The sequence below is a fragment of the Polypterus senegalus genome, chromosome 11 (assembly GCF_016835505.1).
Source record: "Polypterus senegalus isolate Bchr_013 chromosome 11, ASM1683550v1, whole genome shotgun sequence".
NCBI classification, from domain to species: domain Eukaryota; kingdom Metazoa; phylum Chordata; class Cladistia; order Polypteriformes; family Polypteridae; genus Polypterus; species Polypterus senegalus.
In genome coordinates, this window is record NC_053164.1 from 162,745,980 (window position 1) to 162,768,378 (window position 22,399).

General features: G+C 37.9%; 1 protein-coding gene across 4 annotated transcripts in view; it reads right to left on the minus strand.

Annotated features, from left to right (window-relative positions):
- Positions 1-22,399, minus strand: part of eps8a (epidermal growth factor receptor pathway substrate 8a) — a 402,686-nt gene that overhangs the window by 148,382 nt on the left and 231,905 nt on the right. For all 4 annotated transcript variants that reach the window (XM_039769996.1, XM_039769994.1, XM_039769997.1 and 1 more), the window contains exons 4-7: positions 19,388-19,455; positions 15,242-15,403; positions 14,583-14,732; positions 4,392-4,474 (exon numbers count right to left, since the gene is read on the minus strand). In XM_039769996.1, the coding sequence (XP_039625930.1) occupies positions 4,392-4,474; positions 14,583-14,732; positions 15,242-15,403; positions 19,388-19,455 (463 nt within the window). The remainder of the gene's footprint in view (positions 1-4,391; positions 4,475-14,582; positions 14,733-15,241; positions 15,404-19,387; positions 19,456-22,399) is intronic.

A 22,399-nucleotide genomic window follows, 5' to 3' on the forward strand; every position in this document is an offset into this window, starting at 1 on the left:
GTGTGTGTGTGTGTATATATATATATATATATATATATATATATATATATATATATATATATATATATATATATATATATATATATATATATATATATATATATATATATATACACATACATATACTTGTGTGTATGTTTGTATGTGTCTATATGTGTGTGTATAGCTTTGGTCACTGAGTGCAAGGGAAAAATAATGAAATATAGTCTATAAGTTATTAAACAGTAAAACATTAACGTTTTAAGAAGTACAGGTACATTGAGCACTACTGGAGTGGTTGGGTAAACTACATTTTAAAGACTGTGTAACAAAACAGGTAAGTAACTAACAGCAGCTAAAATGTATATGGATCATCTCTCGGTAGTAGATCCCTTTTGAAAGGCGCTACACGACGGCTGTGGTATAGAAATTACATTTTCTATGTGAACGCTCAAATTTGTGCCTCTGGTAATGTGCCTTACCGCAATTAAAGAAAATTAGTTTTGTGTCCTCTGCGTGTTAAGAGAGAAAGGCTTTGGTTTGGGATAAAAGGAAAAAGGTGTAAAGAAAGGAAAGTTGCCTTTTTCTTTTATATAGTATAGAGAGATGTGTTCGCTGACGTTATGATCGCCTTTTGGGGACAGTCGTGGGTCTTGTGTAGACTGGTGAGACGCCCCGCCATTAATCGGCTGTGATGGCACTGTCAGTCCTCCTGTGCGTGTGTTCATAATCCGAGCTGAGGACCTGATAATCGTATACGTGCAAAAGAAAGTGTGAATCGCCTTAATATTATTTTGCCGTGGTGTAGAAAAGGGGTCCCGTGTTTGCACTTGTCTGGGCTATAGCTCAGGGGGCGGATGAAAAAAATTAAAAGTGCTCACTTTGACTTAAGGCAGAAGCGCAGTCAGCGCCTCAAAGGCCGGCACAGCTATGCAGCTGCGCTGGCTGCTCGACTTTTGCTGGGCAGAAGACCCCAGTTTTTGCAGACACGCTCACGTGATATCAAAAGTCTCAGCGCTCTTTGGAGGTAATTCATATATTATATATATAGCAAAATACCCGCCGCAGCGGAGAAGTAGTGTGTTAAAGAAGTAATGAAAAGAAAAGGAAACATTTTAATAATAACGTAACATGATTGACATTGTCATGAGTGTTGCTGTCATATATATCCTGCCTAAATAAGTCACCCTCGCGCTCTTACTTTTTACCGCTCATTTAATCATGGCTAGTGGCGGAAAAATTATAAAATGGAAGGAGGATGGCTTTACCAAAACAATTATTGATGGCTTAATCGATTATTCATAAAGCTTGAATTGGTGATCTGTTTTTCTGTGTTAACCTCATATTTTTTCATACTTCTTCTCAAACTAAGGTGGTGCGAGGGTAAAATGAATCGGGATGCGCTGATCAATGTAATGGTGTACCAGGAAATCATGCATTGACAAAAGCTCCCTTTGCTTGTAATGCAAAGTGTGATTAAATGCATTATTTTTAACGTTATGGAGCACATGCATCGAAGCTTCTCAGCTGTGCTTGTGCTAAGAAAAGGAAAGATTTTAAAAATAACGTAACACGATTGTCAATGTGACCTTTTGTAAGTAGTGCCTGGAGGATTCAGTGTGTTGAAACTCTAGAGACAGCGTGTGTATTAACTTGTGGATTTTTCTGTGAGTATTTGGTGGCAGTCTGACGAAGTTGCTTCGGAAGACGGCGTTAGCCGCGGAGCTCAGCTCAGAGCGAAATGAGGTGGGAGGGGAGATGATGACGTGACTCCCCCACCCGCCTTAACTGTCAATCCCCCACAAACACAGTCTCTTGGAATTTGCATAAGCACACCCCTTCACCTACAATTTTAACTTAGTTACAAAGTGATCAAAACTCTCGCTTATATCCCGCCCTCTCATTAAACTTGTATCCCGATTACCTGTGGGCATGTGAAACGCCAGCGTAGCCTGTCTATGAACTTAATTTAAAGTTTAGGTTTACACCTTGCTTTCTTTCCGAGGTAGCAGCACTCATGAATATGGTAGTATATGCCACTCGCTCGCTTCTTATTGTTTCGCTGCCTTCTCAATTCATGTTTTCTTAAGCGCTTTTTGGAGGTCTTCCTGGTTTTCTACGCACTGCGTTGACAGTCAGTTCACGGATTACGTGGGAGGCGTGATGATGTCACATGAAACTCCGCCCCCACGTCATTTCCAGCTCAACTCCATTACAGTTAATGGAGAAAAATACCTTCCAGTTATGACCATTAGGCGTAGAATTTCGAAATGAAACCTGTCCAACTTTTGTAAGTAAGCTGTAAGGAATGAGCCTGCCAAATTTCAGTCTTCTACCTACACGGGAAGTTGGAGAATTAGTGATGAGTCAGTGAGTGAGGGCTTTGCCTTTTATTAGTATAGATATATATACATATATATACATATACATACACATATATATACATATATATACACATATATATATATACACACATATATACACATATACATACACATATATACATATATATACATATACATACACATATACATACACATATATATATATATATATATATATATACACACACATACACATACATATACACACACACATATATATACATATACACACACACATATACATACACATATATATACAAATATACACACACATATATATATATACACATATACACACACATACATATACACACACACACACACACGTATTATATATATATATATACATACACAGTATATAATTTGGTATCATAAAACTGTTTATCTGTGCTAGTAAAAAACACAGTCTGTCTGCCTCCTGCCTTATATTTCAACACACAGTTATATTTCTATAATCCTTGGGTTTTATCAATAAAATGTATTATTCTGCTTCTTAATATGAGTGTACTTCAGTTACCTTGATAAAAGTCTAATAGCCGGAGACTGCTACATGCAGAAAAAGGTAACAAAGTAGAAACCTTACATAACTATTTAATCAATTAATTAGTTATCTTAAAATTCCAAAAACACACTTTCTGTCCAACAAATGATAAACACTTTAGATCATGTTTACAGTATTGGTTACTTTAAAGTGGTCTCTTCAACAAACTCATGTGTTGAACATTTTGATAATGTTATCTATGTGAATCTGAAAAAAATCTAAATAGCCTATTCTCATCAACTTTTATGAGCAACACAATTTAGAATAATCTCTGCCCCACTGCAACAATTATTTGCAACACATTTTTATACAGTAAATGTCTTTTTACAAGAACTCTTCAAAAGTGGCATTCATGCAAACACAGGAGTGTATTTCAAATTACAGTGGAACCTCGGTTTACGAGTAACTTGGTTTATGAGTGTTTTGCAAGACAAGCTAAATTTTTAAATAAATTTTGATTTGATAAACGAGCGATGTCTTGCAATACGAGTAGTATGGATACACTTTGTCTGCTGAGCGTCATGTGATCACAACTGAGATGATGGTTCTTCTCTCTCGCTCCTTATCTCTCTCGCTCATCCACGCACGGCTCTCTCCTTATCTCACTCGCTTGCTCGCTCTCTCTCTCTTCTCTTGAGGGCAATCATCTCCTATTCTCCGTCTGAGTCTGTGTGCCTCACTCATATAGCCAACATCCGTACGAGCGTATGCTGTTTACTACAGCATTGTGACTGTGTGTTTGTGTGTGCACGCGAGCACGTGTGTGTTGTGAAGTGCGAGTCCCCATCTTGCGCCCCAAAACACGAAGCTGAGTCTCAGTACTTTAACACCACCAGCTTTATTCAGCTTGAAACAGCAACAGCGCTGTTATTTATTGTAGCGGGATCTTTATAATGTTCCTTGTATCACCCATCGACGGCAGGCGCTTATAGCATGTCTGCGATATTTTTGGGTGCGCTTATACGCCGAACTGCTACAGCGCTGGGAGACCGCGATTGCTTTGGGACACTCTTCCGCATGTTGTCCCGTTGGGTGGAATCCCACATGAGTTTAGAAACTCATTCACACCAGCCATGATTCTTTTTAATGGTAAAGTGCAGGTTAATTTGTTTTATGTATTTCTACTTTATATTTTGCATTAATCATTTTTAAATGAATAGTTTTGGGTTGTGGAACGAATCATCTGAGTTTCCATTATTTCTTATGGGGAAATTCACTTTGATACACGAGTGCTTTGGACTGCAAGCGCGTTTCCGGAACGAATTATGTTCACAAACCAAGGTTCCACTGCATATGTTATGTGCATTGTGCAGATCCATTTATGAGTAAACATTTTATAAATCACAATGGATAAAGAATAAAAAAAGAATTATAATAATAATAACAATGGTTGTGCCAAAATTTGTCTGACCCATGACTGATTGAAAGAAAACTGGGAGAAAACAAACCCATAATGCTTTTTGGAAAAGTATTGCTTAAATAAATACCTTAAGGTGTCAGGTCTCTTTTTCTGTTTTCCACTTTTGTAGTCATTAATAGCACTTTCAATATCAGCATGAATTAAATTCGCCTGTACAAAAACAACAAAACAATAATTCCACATTGAAATGTAACCATAATTTAGAAATTCTACATTGAACCTTTAAACATTAGTTTCAAACCAATGACTACACTGTAAGAACATTTCAAAAATAGCTTGGCAGGAAAACAACATTCATAGAAATCCCACCATCTTAATCGAAAAACCATCCTTCCACAACAATCATTGTCTATAAATTATTAAATAAATAAATCTCCTCTTCTTTGAATATTGTAGACGTATACTTAACACTTTATGCAATTTGCAAGAATTAGGCATTAAATAACCAACAACCACTGGTTCATTTTCAGTCAATGAGTCACTCTTTGACCATAATCAAGTCACTTACCTTTTCTGTTCACCAACTGTACAAAATACTGAATGTTTCAATATAAATATAATAATGCACATTATTTGAAAGGGTAGAAATAATGGAGTATATTACTGCATTTGCCAATAAATTTGTTGAGGCTAGGTTTTAGCAAATGTGTTCAGAGACTTTTCAAGTAAGGAAGACAGTGCACTCTTAAAAATAAGGAGGGACGCCAGAATGGTTCTTCAATGCGATGGCATTGGGGACCATTTTTGGTTCCCCAAAGAGTCATCTACAGTATATGAAGGTTCCAGAAAGACCCTTTCAGGTCCCATACAGTAGAATAGCCATGGTAACAAATTTGTGAAATACCTTGGCTCATGATTTTTAAGGACTCTTGCTGCATACACCAACACAAGCTAAGTCCAGGTGTTCCAAATTTGTTAAGTGTCCTGCTAGTTTGCCTACCATTCATTAAAATATTTAGCTTTACAAAACACAAACAACCAGCAAGATCAGGAAATACTCTGCAGTTGTACTGCATAACTGACATATCTGTGGAGGCAAAACATACTATTTTAAAGTAAACAAAACATTCTGGACTTTAGTACTTACCATATGGAAACTGGCCTTGTATTGACAGAACATATTCCAGTCAATTCCATTTTAATTCAGACAGACCATCAACTTAAATTAAGCTTGTTTTTTTTTTTTAAACTGACAGTTTACCAAGACTTTATTATTATTACTGTTAAAAACTTGATTCCGGTTACCTGTATATTCATAATACTCAGGTAAAGATTTAGCATTTTCTTTAAATTTCAACACGATTGTGTTTATTTATTTATTTATTTTTTTATATATTTTTGTTTGCTAAGGAAAGCACCTACTATGAAAATGCTATATAAAGTAAAGGTTGAGTTAATGAATACTGTCAAACTAAACTAAAATAAAAAATTATGCAATCAATCATATTTTTCATTTCTCAAATAACATTTTTAGGATTTTACTTCTACTGATATGCATCAAATGCAGCTGTCTATAGGTCTGTATACTCCTTTAGTTAAATAGGATCTCTGGGGGAAAAAAGGTTAAACACCCATCAATCCCCCTGGTAAACCTGGCATTAGAACTTGAAATTATTTCTTTAGCAGACTAACCACGAAAAGCTATTATTTTGCTATTTAGATGCAAGTCCATCACAGACCAACAGACAAAATTAAAACTGGAAAGTGTGACGGTGCAGGTCAGCTCCATGCTGCTGAATTCCTCCGGTAGCCTCTTGAACCTCACACCATCGATAATGTAACCGGATGAGCTTGGCAGATAAGGACAAAACACACACAAAACAAGGGAATGGTGAAAAGGAGCTCAGTGCTTTAATTAAAATCTTCTTCTTTCGGCTGCTCCCGTTAGGGGCTGCCACAGCGGATCATCCTCTTCCATATCTTTCTGTCCTCTGCATCTTGTTTTGTTACACCCATCACCTGCATATCCTCTCTCAGCACATCCATAAACCTTCGCTTAGGCCTTCCTCTTTTCTTCTTCCTTGGCATCCTTCTCCCAATATACCCAGCATCTCTCCTCTGCACATGTTCAAACCAATGCAATCTCGCCTCTCTGACTTTGTCTTCCAACCGTCCAACTTGAGCTGACCCTCTAATGTACTCATTTCTAATCCTATCCACTTTCGTCACACCCAGTGCAAATCTTAGCATCTATAACTCTGCCACCTCCAGTGCTGCCTCCTGCTTTCTGGTCAGTGCCGCCATCTCCAACCCATATAACATAGCTGGTCTCCCTACCACCCTGTAGACCTTCCCTTTGACTCTTGCCGATACCCATCTGTCAATTACTCCTGACACTCTTCTCCACCCATTCCACCCAGACTGCACTCTCTTTTCCACCTCTCTTCCACAATCCCCATTACTCTGTACTGTTGATCCCAAGCATTTAAACTCACCCACCATCGCCAACTCTACTCCCTGCATCCTCATCATTCCACTGACCTCCCTCTCATTTACACACATGTATTCTGTCTTGTTCCTACTGACTTTCATTCCTCTCCTCTCTAGAGCATATCTCCACCTTTCCAGGGTCTTCTCAACCTGATCCTTACTATCGCTACAGATCACAACGTCATCAGCAAAAATCATAGTCCATGGGGCCCACAAAGATGCAATGCAACTCCTTCTGGTCTTTTATAAACTTCTCCATCAACATCCTCAGAGCAAACATTGCATCTGTGGTGCTCTTTCTTGGCATGAAACCATACTGCTGCTCACTAATCATCATCTCACTTAACCTAGCTTTCACTACTCTTTCCCATAACTTCATGCTGTGGCTCATCAATTTTATTCCCCTGTAGTTACTGCAGTCCTGCACATTCCCCTTATTCTTAAATATCGGCTCCAGTACACCACTTCTTCACTCCTCAGGCATCCTCTCACTTTCCAACATTCCATTAAAAAATCTGGTTTTAAACTCCACTGCCATTTCTCGTAAACTCCTCCTTGCTTCCATAGGTATGTCAGCATCCTCTTTATAGCTGTCCTTACTTCCCCCCTACTAATCCGTTGCACATCCTGAATCACTTTCCACATCATCCAACCTCTTCTCTCTCTCTCTCGTTCTCTTCATTCATCAGCCTCTCAAAGTACTCTTTCCATCTGCTCAACACACTCTCCTTGCTTGTGAGTACATTTCCATCTTTATCCTTTATCACCCTAACCTGCTGCACATCTTTCCCAGCTCGGTCCCTCTGTCTAGCCAATCGGTACAGATCCTTTTCTCCCTCCTTAGTGTCCGACCTCTCCTACAACTCATCATATGCCTTTTCCTTAGCCTTCGCCACCTCTCTCTTCACCTTGCACCTTATCTCCTTGTACTCTTGTCTACTTTCTGCATCTCTCGGACTATCCCACTTCTTCTTTGCCATCCTCTTCTTCTGTATACTCTTCTGTATTTCCTCATTCCACCACCAAGATTCCTTTTCCACCTTCCTCTTTCCAGATGTCATGCCAAGTACTCTTCTTGCTGTCACCCTTACTACATCTGCTGTAGTTTCCCAGCTGTTTGGTAACTCTTCACTATCACCCAGTGCCTGTCTCACCTTCTCCCTAAACTTAACCTCGCCGTCTTCCTTTATCAACTTCCACCATTTGATCCTTGGCTCTGCCCTCACTCTTTTCATCTTCTAGATCTCCAACGTCATCCTACAGACCACCATCCTATGCTGCTTAACTACACTTTCCCCTGCCACCACTTTGCAGTCTTCAATCTTCTTCAGATCAGCTCTTCTGCATAGGATGTTATCTACCTGTGTGCATTTTCCTCCACTCTTGTACGTAACCCTATGTTCCTCCCTCTTCTTAAAATACATATTCACCACAGCCATGTTCATCCTTTTGGCAAAATCCACTTCGTCATTCCTCTCCTTGACACCATACCTACCCATCACCTCCTCGTCTCCACTGTTCCCTTCACCAACATGCCCATTGAAATCCTCTCCAATCACCACTTTCTGTCCCTTGGGTACACAATTCATCACTTCATCCAATTCACTCCACAAATCTTATTTCTCACCCATTGCACACCCGACTTGCGGTGCATATGCACTAACAACATTCATCATCACACCTTCAATTTTCAGTTTCATAATCATTACTCTGCCTGACACTCTTTTCACCTCCAAAACATTCTTGACATACATTTTCTTCAGAATAACTCCTACCCCATTTCTCCTCCCATCCACACCATGATAGAACAATTTGAATCCACCTCCAATCCACCTGGCCTTACTCCCCTTCCATTTAGTTTATTGCATGCACAATAATATCAACCTTCATTCTCTGCATCATATCTGCGAACTCTCTCCCCTTACCTGTCATATTGGCAACATTCAAAAGTTCCTACCCTCAATTCCACTCTCTTTACTTTACTCCACTCCTGCTGCCTCTGGACACGTCTCCCCCCTCTGTTATTCCGGCCAACTGTAGCCCAATTTCCACCAGCACCCTGTTGGCTAACAGTACTGGTGGCGGTCGTTGTTAACCCGAGGTTCGACCGATCCGGTAAGGAAATTTGTATTGTTGTCCGCATATTGATTTGGCAAAATTTTACACCAGATGCCCTTCCTGACGTAACCCTCCCCATTTATCTGAGCTTGGGACTGACACGAAGAAACACACTGGTTTGTGCATCCCCCATGGCTTTAATCCAAATAAATCAAAATAATAGTGTCCAAAAGTACAGTGCTCCAAAAAGTTCAGAAAATAATCCATAAAAACAGTGGAAATCCGTGAGATAAATAAAAGACTAAAATCGACACCACAGCCGGTCATTGTTTCTTCTCGACTTGGACAAGCCTAGCACAACTCCCTCTTTGACTCCCCAGCTCATCCATAGCTCACTCAGCTGGCAGAGACAACTAGCAGCCGCAGTCCTCTCCTCCCGACCACCATCTTAACCACCTTGAGCGGGATCAGCCAGACCACTCGGAATTGGTTGTCCTCCCTCATGCTCTTGCAGTTGACCTTGGATCCATGGGGAGGACGCCATCTGGATCTTACCCATTCCTCAAGGAATAGTCAGCGGGCATGATCCACCGCTGGAGCACCAAACTTTGCTCCTACATGGGGCAAATGACCGCACTGCCTCTCCACACTCTGGCTGGCTGGCTAGCACAACTTGCCTCTCCACCCAATCAACCCACCTCAATAATCAAACACTACTTTTAACTCTTCCTGAAAATTTTATATTCTGAAACTCTTCATATCTGCCCCTTTCCTTTATACCCAACTGCCATATTTGAGCAAAAGCTGCCCATTAGAAATTTACTCAAGTAGAACTAGACAGCATCTGATATTATGTGAGCTTAAGTATCAAAAGTAAAAGTAGATGTAGGAAATCTCCCAGTTTTACATATCGTAGAGTCAAAAACATTCTTAAAAACCCAAAATAATTCAAGCTATATTATGAGTCAAGTAACTGTGACTTGAAGCAGTGCCATTCAGCACAAGCAGACATCTTAATGAAATTTATCATTAATTTTATTTATTGGTGTCAAGAAAACATACCACCCAAGTCCACTAAACAAAAGCTCAGCCTAAGAACTGAATCATGTCAGAAATGGACTGGAGAAACTCAGATATCAAAAATATTTGATTGTCATGTGAAAACATGACTATTAGACTGGAATATCTGAAAATTAAGAAATGAGCTGAACACAAGGATATCAGTTAAAACAAAAAAGGCAAATTCCTATTGACTGCTGCAAAAATTGAACTTTAGTTATTTTATTATTTAACACCAGAGCCTACGAAAAAACTCGTAGATCCGTCCCACCTTGAAACGCTTCGCACCTCTCTGTCAGCGTCTTTTGTCCTTTAAATGCGTTGATAAGCAGCCTGCTATCACTTCCCCCACCCCGCACAGTTTTCTCAGCTCAGATTTGTTTACCTGCGTGTCAGTTGCTTACAGCTGTATTGAGTGAGATGTCAAGCAAAATGACACCTTTTATTAATACCATATCGTTATTTGGAACACTTGCATTTCACGTGTGTTCCGTGCCTACAACGATCTATGCACAGTAAACACATCGTTAAAACAGAAACGTTTTTCATGTTTTAGTAATAACTGACAAAATGTAGACATGAAATGTATAATGTGTGAAGCCTGAATTCCAAATATCAAAGAAACACTTTTACAAAGGTACAAATATAACAGAACAAATACACTTCCATTCAAAAATATAACTGTGAGGTTAGATTTGTATTTTTTCTTATTCAGTTTTACTCTCTTAGCCGCGTTCACGATCCCAACTCTTATGAACCCGCATTTCACATTGCTGTTTTCACATAGACGTGCTATAACAGAGATAAACTCAAAACATGAGTTAACATTCGATCTGGCACCTACATTACAAAGGACGGTGCATGTGCATGTACTTACATAAAAGCCAGACCGAATGTTATTTACCAATTTACTATTGTCATGATTTCTAGTGTTAACACTAGAATTACCAAAGCCTACGAAAAAACTCGTAAACCCGGCTCACCTTAAATCCGTTTGCACCTCTCCATTCAGTGTCTTTTGTCTTGTAAATGTGCCGATAAGCGCATGCAGCCTGCTATCCCATCCTCCCACCGCCGCAGAAACCTCTTCTAAAAATATATCATTATTTGCAACACATGCATTTCATGTGTGTTCCATGTCTACAAAGATCTATGTAGGGACAGGATGGCAGGAAATGCAAGAAATGTTGATCACATACCTAAAAGACAAACTTTTTTCATGTTTTAGTACTAACAACAAAATTTTGACATGAAGTATATAATGTGTGAAGACTGAAGTCCAAATATCAAGTAAGCACTTTCACAAAAGGTATAAATATAACAGAACAAGTGCACTTTTATTCAAGACTATAATCGAAGTTAGTATGGTATGCTGTTGCGACTCAGGTTCCACCCTGAGTAGTGAGCTGCTCTTATTTTTACTATTATACAATACAAATATATATTTGATCTGAGTCTGTAACAGCCGGTGTAAATTTACGGTGCTTGTAAAGGTTAGTGTTGTTTTTTTTTTTTTTTTAATTATTCAGTTTTATTCTCTCAGTCATGTTCATGCTTGCCCCGATCTGACACTGCTGTTTTCAAATAAAGACGTGCTATAACAGAAGTGAACTCAGATGAGGACAAGGGTTCTACATCGGAGAAAGAGAACAGAAGCCATCCCCGCAAGAAACGTCCACTCACATATAAGAACAACGCAGCTGTACCAGGTGTAAAGGTGGAAGATGGCACCGTTTGAATGAAGGACGAGGTCCAGCATCATTCTGCCCCACACCTGTCCTTCAACGAAACAGTACAGCTTGCAGAGATCGGCAACATATTGAGCAAAGTCCTGTTTGTGATTATGTTTTGTGATGGCCTTTAAATAAGAAACATTTATATGTTACTTACATAAAAGCCAGATTGAATGTTATTTACCTTGATTTATTTACTTATCTTCCTACAGTGTAAAGTCACAAGTAGACTGCAGAGCTTCCTGTGTTTGAGTGACAAGGGCATGCTCACAAATTACATGTGTAATGCCACGAAAAATGCCTGCTAACACTTCAGTACGTGAGCAATGGTGCAAAAATGCAGTTAGACCTCTTTTTTGGGCACATACACTGTCAAAATTTAAACACTAGCATGATACGTTTATGACTATTGTTCAAAAACTGCAAATTAATTTTTTGATTCCTGGAGAAGATATATTGGATCAATAGTATCATTTATTATTGAAAACAAATACTAATAAACTGTCATTTTGGTCAGTGTATTAACAACCTCTTTGAAAATAATTATCTATCCAGACGTTATAATGAAGTTACTGTATATTAATTTCTTGAATTCCATGATTACTGGTTGCGCATTGGTGCCGAGACAAATGTAATTAACAATCATTACATGAATCATTCCACCACTCTATTGACATATTTTATGCTACTGTCTCTAATTTTCATTCTGTTGGGTAACTTTCAAGTTGTAAATACTTCATTAAGATAATTTTATTTTTCTTCTTCTTTCATCAGATGAAATCAAGGATTGCATATATGTTTTACTTTGTATGACTTGGTATCTCATTTGGCCAAAGCTCTTTTAAAAACTGTTCTGTTGTCTGACAGGAAGTGTTATGAAGATGAAATTGCTAACAAGGCATAATTAAACAGCACTTCAATGCCTCTTTGTTGAACAGTGGGCAATTATGTGACCAGTTAGCCATGCAGGGTGGCTTTGAATATTAAGAAAGATTCTATAAAAAATATTTGGAAGAAGGTTTTAACATAACATTATTAATGCAATTCAAAATTAATGTAACCAGAGTCTATCCTGGCAGCACTGGAAGCATGGCAGGAAACAGTCCTAGAAAGCGCACCAGTCTGCTGGGCACACTAATGTAAACACTCACACACAAAGTTACATAGAGGTGAATTTGGGATATCCAGATAACCTAACCAGCACATCTTTGGAAGTGTGGGAAAAAAACCAGAGTACTCACAGGAAAACCTACTTAGGCACAAGGAGAATGTACAAATTCTACAGAGACAACAATGAAGAACAGGGTTCAAACATAAGTTTCTAGACCCATGAAGCATATTAAAGTAAATTGTTTTGTTAAATCTTTTTGTTCAAATATGATAACAAAAAAAGAAGTGCTATATAATGAGCCATTATGTCAAAAAACATGAGTTTCTATTATTCTATTAATCTTATTATTCTAATTATATATACACATACATTTATTAATATACAGTAGGACCTTGGTTCACGACCATAATTCATTCCAAAACTCTGGTCGTAAACTGATTTGGTCGTGAACCGAAGCAACTTCCCCCATAGGACAATTAATCCAGACCATACGAACTGTATGTAAATATATATATTGTTTGAAGTTTTTAAGCACAAATATAGTTAATTAAACCATAGAATGCACAGCATAATAGTAAAATAAATGTAAAAACATTGAACAACACTGAAAAAACCTTGAACAACAGAGAAAACTAACACTGCAATAGTTTGTGCTATAGCGCTACCAACCGCCGGCTAAAAGCACTTTTTAAATGAGTTTTAAGCACAGGGGAAAAAAATGAACATTTGAAAAAATACGTAATTTAATAAACCACCAAGAAAAATAACATTGCAACAATGCACGCTACGAACAGATCGCTGAAAACAGAAGTGAAAACAAAATCAAGCCCAGTGCATTCTTTAACTGCCTTCCTACCTTTTTGTGTCCAGCTCTCTCTCGCGCTGCCTGTGTGTCTGCATCTCGGGCTGCCTCTGTGTGTGTGTGTGTGTGTGTGAGTGTGCGTGCACATGCGCCTCTCTCTCGCTGCCTGTGTGTGCCTCTCTCATGCTGCTTGTGTGTGTGCACGCGCTGCCTGTTTGTGTGTGTGTGTGTGTGTGTCGCTCTCTCTCTTGCTCGCTGCACAGGAAATGCACAGGGAGAAACTCAACATGTACAAACTGAAAGGGAAACTGGCTTCTTCATATACAGAGTGTGTGGTCGTGAACCGAGGCAAAAGTTTGGCGAACTTTATGGTCGTAAACCGAGTTGTACGTGTACCGGGACGTTTGTGAACCGAGGTTCCACTGTATATTGAAACTTGTATGAAAAGGTGAAGAGAAGTGGGTAGTGTGGGGATAAATGAACATGTTAAAATAAAGCTTATTTGAATACTGAAAGATGTGTTATATGAGTGCAGGTCACAGAAGTGATGTGCTTATGGTACAGATCTATACTGTCACACTTGTCATGAAATGGAGGAAAAAAAATAAATGGCACTGGCTATTTAGAAATTCAAAACAAATGCATTGCCCTTTTCCAGAAAACAGGGCCAAAAATCAGACAGGTACAGCCTACTTTTACAAAATCTAATTATTCCAAAACTAGACTGGCAAGCAATAAAATTCATGTAAAGATTATATTAGATAGTAGTCTACATAGATAATCTAATCTGACTGCTAAAGGCTAGTATATGTCTGAGCCAGACTTTTCTGTTCCTGTGAGACAATAAATGCTCTGAAGAATATTATCCTTTCCCATCTTGACCATGATTGGGCTTCCAATAACCCCGTTTTTTCTTCAAAGTACTTACATTTTGTTAAGACCAAATGACAATGCAAGACAAATACACAGAAAAAATAGCACAAAAATCTGAAAACAATTAAAATTACCTACATAGATATAATACCTACCTAGTTCACTTCTACACTGACATATCACCAAACCCACCTTAATTTCCTCACACTGGAAGAGATGAAGATCTGGCTTTCCTTGTCCTGGTTCTTTGCACACCAAGGCCAATATAGAATCATAACTGCAGGCATTCATCACTGACTGGCAATGCTGAATAGTATTAAGGGGGAAATTTTCCAGTTGATTCTTGTACATGGGAGAGAAAAAAAAGCACATTAAAAAAAAACTCACATACCTATTATATACACTTGCCTTGCCTGTTGATGTTGAACATTTGCTGACAGCTAGATTATATGGGTATTATTGTGCTTGGCAGTGACAACAGCAAGCCATTTTCTAGCAGACTGCTGAATTTTGTTTGGGTCATTTTTACAATGTGCTAGGAGATTAGCTATCAAACAATGAACAGCAACACAATGCCAATGTTTTGGCTATAACACAGGTTGGATATCTTTAAAACAGTATCACATAGCATGTAGTTTAAAATTTAACAAAAATGATTTATTTTCAGGAAAAACAGTAGCTTAATATTCAAAGAAAAAGTTTTTTTTTTTTTTTAAAAAACATGTCGTGAATATCATTCCTGGTCACAAAGAATAGTATGTAATTCTGTCAACAGGAAAGTTTCTACAAAAAACAGAAAGGTGTTTATAATTACACTCCGTGGTTATGTTACACATTTAAAGCAAACCTACCTTTGATTCAACATCTACTAAGCTGACACTTTTTTCATCTACTTGAAGAAGCATATCCTGCGTCCAAACCTTCCCTTTAATATCCAATAGTTTAAGCTTTCTTATGCCATCATCAACAGATATAACTGCTTCTTTACGGTCCATGACAAAGGTGGTTAAGTGCTGATGAAAAAATTGGGAAAATTATGTAAGGATCTACATTTTTTTTTCTTTAGTAGACATTTTTTCTTTTGTCTGAAAAAGTGATCCAGTTACTAGAATTTATTCAATTTGCTTTATACATTTAGTTAAAAAATAACTGTTGAATTGCATATCATGCAGGAGACAAGCTATAAGTGAATTATGGACAACCATTTACTGTATGCTTTAGGGTGCAAAGAAGTTCTGTGCCAAATTCACAGAGGGCAAATATAGTCCGGTTAAATGCAGAGCATACAAAGTTAAAAGGAAAGCAAGCACAATATATGTAAGTCAGGTAAGATGTTTATGAAAAACTATAAGCTATTAAAAAGCAACAAATAAAATGAGCTGAAAGATATCAAAGCAAAAAGAAAATGTGTGCCTATGAATTTGTCTATAAAAACAAAACAGATGGAATGTTTAAACTCTTTTTTTTAATACATAAACTGATCATTTGGAGCAGCACAGTAGCGCAATGGTAGCGCTACTGCCTTGCAGTAAGAAAACAGGGTTCACATCCTGGATCATCCCTGCATGGAGTTTGTATGTTTTTCCTCGTCTACATGGGTTTTCACTGGGTGCTACAGTTTCCTCCCACAGTCGAAAGACATGAAAGTTAGGTGGACTAGCAATACTAAATTGGCTTTAGTGTGTGGTTTAAGTGTGTGTGTGTGTGTGTGTGTGTGTTTGTGTATATGTGTGTTTGCCTTGCAACGGGTTGGCATACTGTCTAAGATTTGTTCCTTCGTTGGGTCCTATGCTAGCTGTGATAGGTGCCGCTCCCTCACAAGATCCTGATCAGGGCTAAGCGTGTTAGAAAATGACTGTTTATTTGCAAAAGTGAAAAGCTCAATAGGCAGCATCTGAAGCACAATATGTAAATCAAAAATAAAACTCAAAATAATACTTAAGCAAAACTCATTTTAGCTATTTTTGTAGAAATACAAGTTTAATAAACAAGTAAAACATTGTTTTAAAAAAAAGCACACACAAAAAGGCTATATTTACACTGGTTAATGGTTATTGCTGTTTTTTTGAAGAGACAGGCAGGAATGGGAAACTTCAGATCATCTCAAAACCAGTCCCCAGGAAGAGAGAAGTAGTTATAGCTGATGAATCAGTCATTAGAGAGACCTGCTCCGAAGGATTGGAGTCTCATGTGATGTGTCACTTTTCTAATGCATAGGTGGGATACCTCAGTGGCAGTGTATATGGGAGTGGATACAGTTGTTGAAACAAAAGTTATATATAAAGGCAGGCTACCAGATCTGCAACTAAAATTTAAAGAATTAGGTGCCAAGCTAAGGAACAGATCTGATAAGGTGGTTGTCTTAGTAGTTTTGCCTATGTCACATGCCAGACCAGCTGAAACAAAGTGAAACACATTAAAACAAAGCAAGAACAATTAGAAGGTTTAATGTGGCGCAAATTTTGGTGTACATAGAATAGAGTACCATAGGTTTGTGGAATAGTGGTGCTCCTTCTGGAATAGATGTAACCTGTTCTGCTACAACAGCCTACAACTGAACCTGAGAGGCAATGTGATAATTTGGAGAGGCATAAGAGTAGGTTAGTTGAGGATTCTACAGACTAGGCAATGGACTAGCCAGACATTTAGAACAAGACCAGGCAAATGTATAACTTCACATAAAAAATATGTATTTCCATTAATACAAGTGTGCAGGATGCCTGTGAAATTACTAGCCCACAATTAAAACACCAAAAATGAGTGATATTTTAAAAATTGCTTATCTTAGTAGAATCAACAATAAAACAAATAAGCTGCACTTATATGAATTTACATGCAATTATGATATTAAATTAATAACAGAAACCAGTCTAAATCAAAGGAATGGAAATGCAGGCAACAAAGGGTGGGGAAGTCACTATTTATGTAAAACAATATTAATTTCAATTCTTCTTCAATTGGATCATAAGCCACATCTCTATGAGGATGTTTGGATTTGATTAGAAAGCATCAAGTATAGAGGCCTGATTATGGAGAGTGTATATAGACTGTCAATGCCAAACAGTATTTCAATAAGCATTTTTTAACAATACTGAAAAAGAAAAAGTTTAGAGGGGACATTATAGTCATGCTGGACATAATTATCTAAATATTAACTGGACTAAGCTTACAAAAAGGTGAGAACAAAAGAAGGAGATTTTAGAAGTAATCAGTGACTGTTTTTAAACACAGTATTTGAAAGCACAGGCTAGATTTAAAGTCTGTCTAGACTGAGTATTTTCTACTTAATGGGTAATGTAATTTAACCATTAAGATGTAGTGACCACAATATTATATATTTTACAGTGTTTGGACAGGACACACATTCAATAACAAACCGTCAAGTTTAACGTTAATAGGGCATATTTTGAGTAGATGTGGCAAAGGCTAAAAAGTATACATTGGAAACAGGATGAGGTAGAGAATCCATCAAGGATTAAAAGTATTTGATATAAAATGAACAGGTTTACCCTTAAATTTGGGAGCAATAAGAAAATAAAGCAAACTTCACAGTGGATAAATGAGGAGTTAAAAAAAAGAAGCTGCAAAGGAAAAACAGCGGCACAAGGTGTACTATATAAATAACTAGTTATTATGAATCTATGAGAACAACAGTTAAAAAGGATATTAGGAAAGCTTAAAGGCAGAAATATTACAGACAAGGTAAAGGATGATGCAGTTCTTTCAGTATGTTCGTAGTAAAACAGCAGTCATTGTTCTGAAGTTTACAGTTGTCAAAAATTTGATAACCTTTGTAATCAGTAGGGGGTGCAGCTTATAATGGCTATTACTACTTGAAATGACTGATTTTTATTTATAATTAACATATGGCTGCAAAGCCCCATTTCTAGCAGCAATAAATGCAATATTCCAATGGGCAGCTCCCTTAGTTTATCCTTAATTAGTCAATCAATCAATCAATCAACATTTATTTATATAGCACATATTCATACAAAAAAATGTAGCTCAAAGTGCTTTACAAAAAGAATAGAGAAATAGAAGACACAATAAAAAATAAGATTAGTCATGTTTATATGCTAATAGGTTACTGGAGAAACCTTTGTAGTCACCTTAGCACCACTGACAACTGATATCCAGTTCACTTGTTTTACAAGGAACTGGCATTCCGAAAGTTCGGCTCTGCTGAAAAATGGCAAAAATAAATCAACTTTCTCAAGAAATATGCCAGTCTACCTATTATAGCAGAATGAAGGCTATTCCATGTAACAGATTGCCACGAAACTGAAGATTTCATATAAAGGTGTATATTACTGTCTAAAGAGGAGTGGGCAAGTTGGATCTAACCAGGATAGGAGGAGAAAAAAAGGAAAGCCCAGGTGGGCAACTGCATAACAGGATTAGGACACCAGCATCTGTGGTTTAAGAAAATTCTTCACTAAATAGCAACCTAATAACGGTGTCATTGAAATATATGAGAAAAACCCATACAGACAAAGGAAAAATCTGTAACGTTTGTATAAATTGGACCAGGCAGTATTCAAACCCATTCACCTGAAGGTTTGAGAAGAGCAGAACCAAGCATAGTGATGCCCAGAATAATGTAAAACTATGTTAAAACGTACACCACAGATGATTAAAAAACATAATTACAGTGGGTGTAATCATCTCCACAAGGAAAACTTTGACAATGTTTCCAGGATCAGTCCCTCCCCTCCCACCAACACAAAATGACCCACAACAACTGCTACCACAACTTGCAAATCACTAATTTCTCTCTGTGTGTGACTAAAAAAACATGCACAACATTTTGATGGCTCATTTTGATGTTGTTACTTCTGTTGTGGTAATAGTCCAGGATGGTTCAGACTTTTTATAAAAAAATTAAAACATACTTGATTTGCAGTATGTTCATGTTTAACTCCATCTACAAACAGATTAGTTAAATATGTTGTCTTATTCACTGCTCAACTTAACAAGAGTCTGATTATTATACTCACTTCAACATGATATTGTGAGGTCTCGGACAGACTTGAAATGCTGTTTCTTGCATAATTTTTCCTCTGCTCTGTAAAGAAAATTGACAAAATGAGTTTTTTGAAGACAGCTTCTGAAACTCAAAAAAATGTAGATTAGAGTAAAAACAAAGAAAGAAAAAAATCAATAATTAAGATGATGAATTGTACTTTCTCCTGGCAAGCCTAAATTGATAAACATGCTTTATAGCTGCTCTCTAGTTGCAATGGGATCTTTCCAGGATAGAACAGAATGGAGATCTCTCTTTAAAGTATTGCAAAATTTCAGAATTGTTCAGATATTTATGCCTGGATCAAGTTACTTTACTTAAGCAGAGTAGGCACCGTATGGATAAACAATATACATTCTGATTATTTCAGATTAAAACGTCGAACCTAACAAGTATGTATATTATTATCAATTCTATTTGTAATTGCTATCAAACTGCTTAGATTTTGACTCCAAACTTGAAGGAAATTGGAAGCAAAGGAAAAAAACACATTTCTATGTGGACAATAATGCTTTCTTCATTATTGATCCAAAGTATCATTGATAATCTTATTAAAAGTAAAAATGATTTCTGGATTTAAAATTAATTTTGAAAAAACTGTGCTTCATTCTGTAATCGCATTATCACATCATTGTACAGTATATCAGTGCACTTTCCTTTGAGTTTTCTGAACAGTAAGTACTTATGACCTCTATGAACTCTGTTTTTGAGGTGGGATGGTTAAGTACTAAGCCAGATATTAATAAGCAGTCAACTCTTCAGAGCTCATTAGACAGCAGAGTATAGTCCACATCAATATCCTAACCTAATTTTTATTCCTCTTTCAGGGCACTTCCCAAGTATATTTTTTGACAATTGTTTTGGAAAACTTAAATCTATTGTATATTGTTTAAATGAATGGCAAAATGATCATGAATTAAAAGGTCATTGCAAAGATCGAAAACAGAAGTTGTTATGGCACCAAATAATTTTATTTTGAGACAAAGCAAAGGAGGAAAGTGCTAAAATGCACCTGCTTGACTGGATCTGGAAAGACAATCTCCTAAGAACTCATCCTTGTGCATTTTTCTCTGTAACCCAGTCATAAATAATTATCACCAGTTTACTAGTTATCGGAATGTGCTATACTCACTGAAAATATGGAATCAATGTTTAAAAAAAAAAACAAAAAAACAAAAAACAAAAAAGGAATAAGGAGGATGCACTGTTGTCTGCTGCTCCACTGCAGGATTACTTCACATTCAAGTTCCCCCATCAATTATTCACTATTTATTTCAAGGATGTCATTTGGTATCTCATCCTTCAGAGATCTTCATATTGATAACTACCCATCCTCTGCGTAGCAGTGAAACAGGACAGTGAGGAGGGCCCTGCCCAGCTCCCTAATCCTGATGTCATGCTTCCCCCTCCCCTCGGCCCGCAGTTTCTGTCTCGGATTAGCATGAATATATCACTCCTGCAAGCGAACTGTGATTCATAGCACAATGAGAGAAGTCGCAGAATCAACTGGAATGTTCAAACAAATTATAGAAAAAAAAAAAAACCTCATCTAAATCTGTTAAGTAGTTCTCTCATTTGCTAGCTAAGCAGAGGTAAATTATGACTGGCGCGTGAGTGAGGAGGGCCCTGCCTCCCTCCCATCGGCCTGTACATGTCTCTTGGATTCACGCAAATAAATCGGTACCGCAAGCGAACTATGACACACAGTGCAATGACAGAGAATGTTCAAGCAAATTATAAAAATAATACCTATCTAAAATGTCTAAATCCGTTAAGCAGTTCTCTCGTGAAAAGCAGACATAAGAGAGAGACAGAGAGAGAGAGAGAGAGAGAGATGTTTGCACCTTCTGATCAACTCTTTCGTAATATGAAATTAGCTTACGGGCATATTTTTGTATAAAAAATGAACTTCCCAGTGCTCCATTACCACTTTCACTTGCAAATACACTGCTCAAAAAAACTTTGAAAATAAATCAAAACTTAATAGGAAAAAACATGCTGGAAATCTATACTGATATGAACTGGGTAACGTGTTAGGAATGAAAGGATGCCACATCGTTTGATGGAAATGAAAATTATCAACCTACAGAGAGCTGAATTCAAAGACACCCCAAAAATCAAAGTGAAAAAATGATGTGGCAGGCTAGTCCATTCTGCTGAGATTTCATTGCAGCAACTCAAAAATCACAGTAGTTTGTATGGCCCAATTTGCTTGTATGCATGCCTGAAAAAGTCGGCACATGATCCTAATGAAACGACAGATGGTGTCCTGGGGATCACCTCCCAGATCTGGACCAGGGCATCACTAAGGTCCTGGACAGTCTCAGGTGCAACCTGGCGGCGTTGGATGGACCGGAACATAATGTCCCAGAGGTGCTCTATTGGATTTAGGTCAGGCGAGCGTTGGGGCCAATCAATGGTATCAATTCCTTCATCCTCCAGAAACTGCCTACATACTCTTGCCACATGAGGCCAGGAATTGACGTGCACCAGGAGGAACCCAGGACCCACTGCACTAGCACAGGGTTCGACAATGGGTCCAAGGATTTCATCCCGATACCTAATGGCAATCAAGGTGCCGTTGTCTAGCCTGTAGAGGTCTGTGTGTCCCTCCATGGACATACCTCCCCAGACCATCACTGATCCACCACCAAAACAGTCATGCTGAACAATGTTACAGGTAGCATAATGCTCTCCATGGCTTCTCCAGATAATTTTATGTCTGCCACATGTGCTCAAGGTGAACCTGCTCTCATCTGTGAAAAGCACAGGGTGCCAGTGGTGGACCTGCCAATTCTGGTATTCTATGGCAAATGCTCCACAGTACTGGGCTGTAAGCACAGGGCCAATTAGAGGACATCGGGACCTCAGGCCACCCTCATGAATCGGTTTCTGATTGTTTAGTCAGAGACATTCACACCAGTGGCCTGCTGGAGGGCTCTGGCAGAGCTCATCCTGTTCCTCCTTGCCCAAAGGAGCACATACT